The following is a 4,436-nucleotide window of genomic DNA, read 5'->3' on the forward strand; positions in this document are numbered from 1 at the left end:
TTAACTAATGAACCTTATTGTAAAGTGTTACCCCTCACCTTAACCCTGACAGAAATCTGGTTACACACACACGTGCGTGCTCGCTACTCAATTCTATTTAGATCCAAAAGGTGGCACTGTTGAGTTTTATGAGGTGCGTACTTTATCTAACTAAAGAGATTAATAATTTTGATAATTATTAACATATTTTTATTAATGAGATTTAAAATGACAATCATAACGCTCTATAAAATATAAGTTTTTATTTGATAATGCTTATAAAAAAACATTTCATACAGTAGCCCACATAATTATTTTCATAATTATATAACAACCATTATGTTAAAAAGAATTATTCTACGTGTGACTACGTATGTGCAACATTGTTTCAAATAATTTAAACATTAATGGGTTTTACAGAATATAATAGTAGTAGAAAAGCAAACTGTCAAAAAGAAAATAAAGTGATCTACTTAATAATATTATTTAAATTTAAGCTTATTGTCTCGTGTTACTAAAGCAAGTTATACACTTTTTGCAAAAGGTAGTAGCCAGCTAAAGAGTTAAATGTTCGAAACCTATTCGACTCTTTGCTCCTGCATATCCAAAATGACAGTCAGCTGACGAGAAAAAGTTTTGGTTTCCGAACCCATATGTTAACGAGCTGAGATCCAGCTACCCCATTGGCTCGTTCCGAACCTGACGTCACGTCAGCTATAAAACTCAGCATTGCTTTTAAACTGTACTGTAGTGTGTCGAGTTTAAAAACACTCTGAGCTCGATCTGTGTCAGCAGCATCTAGCGCACATCTCTCACGTTACACTTACCCGTTTGACCACGATGATGTCTGCACTCGAGGAGTCACCAAAGTGTTAAATGTTTGAAATACAAGGCCGCCGAAATCCACATGTAAAAAGAGGAGAAAGAGATCCGATGCATCTGTGCAATAGACTGTGCCACGGATAATCTGGAGTTTAGGAGCGCACTGAAAACTCCCGTGCAGCCTCTTGTCTGTTTTTTTGTATTTTTTTTATTTTCCTGCTTAGAGTAAAGCATTTTAAACATCATCAAGCTGGCTCACTCTCTCCCGACCCAGCCCGCTTTGACAGCTCCTCTTCACCCGCTCTGGAGGACGGTCAGCAGCAAGAGGATGGCATCAGAGCTGGCACTGAGCAGCTCCGACCTGCCCACCAGTCCCCTGGCCATGGAATATGTTAATGACTTCGATCTGATGAAGTTTGAGGTGAAGAAAGAGCCACTGGAGCCCGATCGCAGCATCAGCCAGTGCAGCCGCCTGATCGCCGGGGGCTCCCTGTCTTCCACCCCGATGAGCACGCCCTGCAGCTCGGTTCCCCCTTCCCCAAGCTTTTCAGCGCCCAGCCCTGGCTCCGGGAACGAGCAGAAGGCGCACTTGGAGGATTTCTACTGGATGACCGGTTATCAGCAGCAGCTCAACCCGGAGGCGTTGGGCTTCAGTCCCGAGGACGCAGTTGAAGCGCTGATCAACAGCACACACCAGCTCCAGAGCTACGACGGCTATGCTAGAGGGCAGCAGTTTAGTAACACGGCCGGGACGGGAGGCGCCATGGCCGGGGAGGAGATGGGATCCGCCGCCGCGGTGGTCTCCGCAGTCATTGCCGCCGCTGCAGCGCAGAACGGGGCACCTCATCACCACCACCACCATCACCACCACGGCCACCACCAGCAGCACCAAACTCCCGGCGTCCCGTCCAGCACCAACTCCCCTGTCGCCCATCACCAGCACAGCCACCTGGACGATCGCTTCTCGGACGATCAGCTCGTTACCATGTCCGTGCGGGAGCTCAACCGGCAGCTGCGCGGCGTCAGCAAAGAGGAGGTGATCCGGCTCAAACAGAAGAGAAGAACCCTCAAAAACAGAGGCTATGCCCAGTCGTGTCGCTACAAGAGGGTCCAGCAGAGGCACATACTGGAGGGCGAGAAGACCCAGCTCATTCAGCAGGTGGACCACCTCAAACAAGAGATCTCCAGACTGGTGCGCGAGAGAGACGCGTACAAAGAAAAGTACGAGAAGCTGGTGAACAGCGGCTTCCGAGAAAACTCATCGAGCAGCGACAACAACCCCTCGTCCCCGGAGTTTTTCATGTGAGTTCCATAAAAAAAGCATAAAAAGAAAACAAGTAAAGTTTTCAAAACTTTTTTTTCTGCTTTGGGGGGTTGTTAGATCAAATCTGACGACTTTTTTATCGCTTTTATAAAGAACTGAGTTCAGTTCTTGCTGAGTTTGGGGGGCTTGTTGTGCAACCAAACATTTTTTTCTTTATAAAAATTAGTATTATTCTCTAAATGAGTTAATATTCTGACGTGTATGCACATACACTCATGATATTGAACTTCATTCGCATTTTTTGTTTTTTTTTTGTTTTTGCCAAATGACAAAGTTTGCTATTTTTATTTTTTATACATATATTTTTGCTCTTTTACCAAAGTCGATGGATTTTGCCCCATTATCATCTCATTCTGCTTGCTGTTTTGTGACTTTTTATGAGAATCTAAAGACATTGTTGTTATATAAAGAGACATATCGTTGAAGTGCCTGCATGCTGGACATGTATGGTCTTTTTTTTTGTCTTTCTTTATTCCCCTTTCATTTTTTATGCGCTTAAAAATGAACTTCTACTTGGGAAAAGAACTTCTGCTCAGCATGGCATTCATACATTTCTTTAATTTCCCCATCACTTTTTTGGAATACGGACTAAAAAAGTGAAAGGAGCATCATGTCATCATCCTCCTCATGAAAAAGTTGATCCATATACTTTCCATACAGTTAATTCTCTGTTGAGAGCCAACTGGAAGCAGGGAGAGAACAAGGACCTGGTTTCTAAAAGGAATTCTCCCTCTGGGACTTGAACAGTGTTGTTGCTAAAAGCGGTTTGTGTATTTAATGTCAAACCTTTGCATTTTGATAACTCTGGAATGAACTACTTTTTTTTTATCATATAAAACAGTCAAAGGTAGCCCATGCCACAGGTTGACACAGAGAAGAAGGGGTGACTTAGAGTTTAGATGTTCAGTTTGTTAAAAGTTTGGGAAGGCTCCAAGTTTGCATACAGCTGGATTTTTATCATGTGTAACTTGAGCTTTTTGGAGCATGTACTTGCAATGAAAACAGCAGTTTGACAGTTGTAGTTCCTGTTGTAGCCTGCCATTTACTGCATTTTAAAACCAAAGTATTAAAGTAGAATTTCAAGTCAACCTGGAAAATCATGCATTCAAAAGAAGAAGAAAAACATAGTCTGATATGAAATCTGACCTATCTGGAATGAGTTGCACTAAATGTAGCTTGTAGCAAATTATATATCACATATTGGAATCTATCTAGAACGCTAATTTAAAAGGCACCCGTCATGGCTTTGCTTAAAACTAAAGGACTTAATCTTATTTAGATTTATATATATTGTCAAGCAGGACTCGATTCTTTCTCTCTCTCTTTCTTTCTTTCATACTTGTTAATAAAATCATTATTTACATGGCAATAATGTAGTAATCAATATTAAAATGTCTGGACATTGTTTTATGGTCAGGGATTGATACCCTGCATGTATAAATTCAGGACATACCGTTCATCAATAAATTCTTAAAACTATGTTAATTATTATTATTATTATTATTTGTTTGTTTCATATATATTTTGCTGTGCAAAATTATTTTATCCACTAACTATATGTGATGTTCATATATGCTTATTTTCATTTCATACATATATGATATGCAATAAAATGCAATTTGGGCCACTTAAAGTCTGCTTTTTCTGGATGTTTTTTTTCTTAAAGTTTATTCATTTTTTCAACAATCATTACTAAGATGAATTCTCATAAGTAGCATGTTTTTATTAGTCTTATCCCGTGCATGCATTGCGCAAAACATGTTTGTTGTCTTAAAAATACATAAGATTCAGACTGTTGAAACGACGCAAATAGAATTGCAGTTATCATATAGTTGTTTGACTCAAAGGACAACTATTTGAGTGCTAATTTTCTCAAGATGCTGGCAGTTTTATTATAAACACTATCTCATAAACTCATGCCAAAAGCACACAATGTTTGATCAAGTTTAAATAATGAATTTTATGGCAGACAATGCTTTCAAAATCCAAAGTTCGGCATTTCTCAATGCAATGGACTTTGCTTTATGTTTAGAATGAAGTTATAGCGCTGCTGTAGCTGTAACCTTTTTACCTTAAAGTTACTCACAAGAGAAATAGTGGATTACTTCAAAATAGTTATACAATCTATGTGATTTAGTCTTGTAAACAGGTAATAATTTAGGATTTAAGGCTTAAAAACTTTAGTTAATTAATAAAGGAGTACAATTTGAGAAAATAATGAATAATAAATGCTAGTTAATGAAAATACAGTTGTTCTTTGTTAATAAGGCATTAGTAAATGTTAAACTATGATTAATAAATTGCGTACAAG

The 4,436-nt window shown here is 39.2% G+C and overlaps 1 protein-coding gene across 2 annotated transcripts in view; it reads left to right on the forward strand.

Annotated features, from left to right (window-relative positions):
* Positions 1–723: 723 nt before the first annotated feature.
* mafa (MAF bZIP transcription factor a) overlaps positions 724–4,436 on the forward strand; it is a 179,275-nt gene continuing 175,562 nt past the window's right edge. The window contains exon 1 of one of the 2 annotated variants that reach the window (XM_021467572.3): positions 724–2,103. In XM_021467572.3, the coding sequence (XP_021323247.1) occupies positions 1,130–2,103 (974 nt within the window). In that variant the 5' untranslated portion in view covers positions 724–1,129. Of the gene's footprint in view, positions 3,759–4,436 lie in introns of those variants that run through there. The other variant, NM_131844.2, reaches the window with a different exon arrangement.

The sequence above is a fragment of the Danio rerio genome, chromosome 18, assembly GCF_049306965.1.
Source record: "Danio rerio strain Tuebingen ecotype United States chromosome 18, GRCz12tu, whole genome shotgun sequence".
NCBI lineage: Eukaryota > Metazoa > Chordata > Actinopteri > Cypriniformes > Danionidae > Danio > Danio rerio.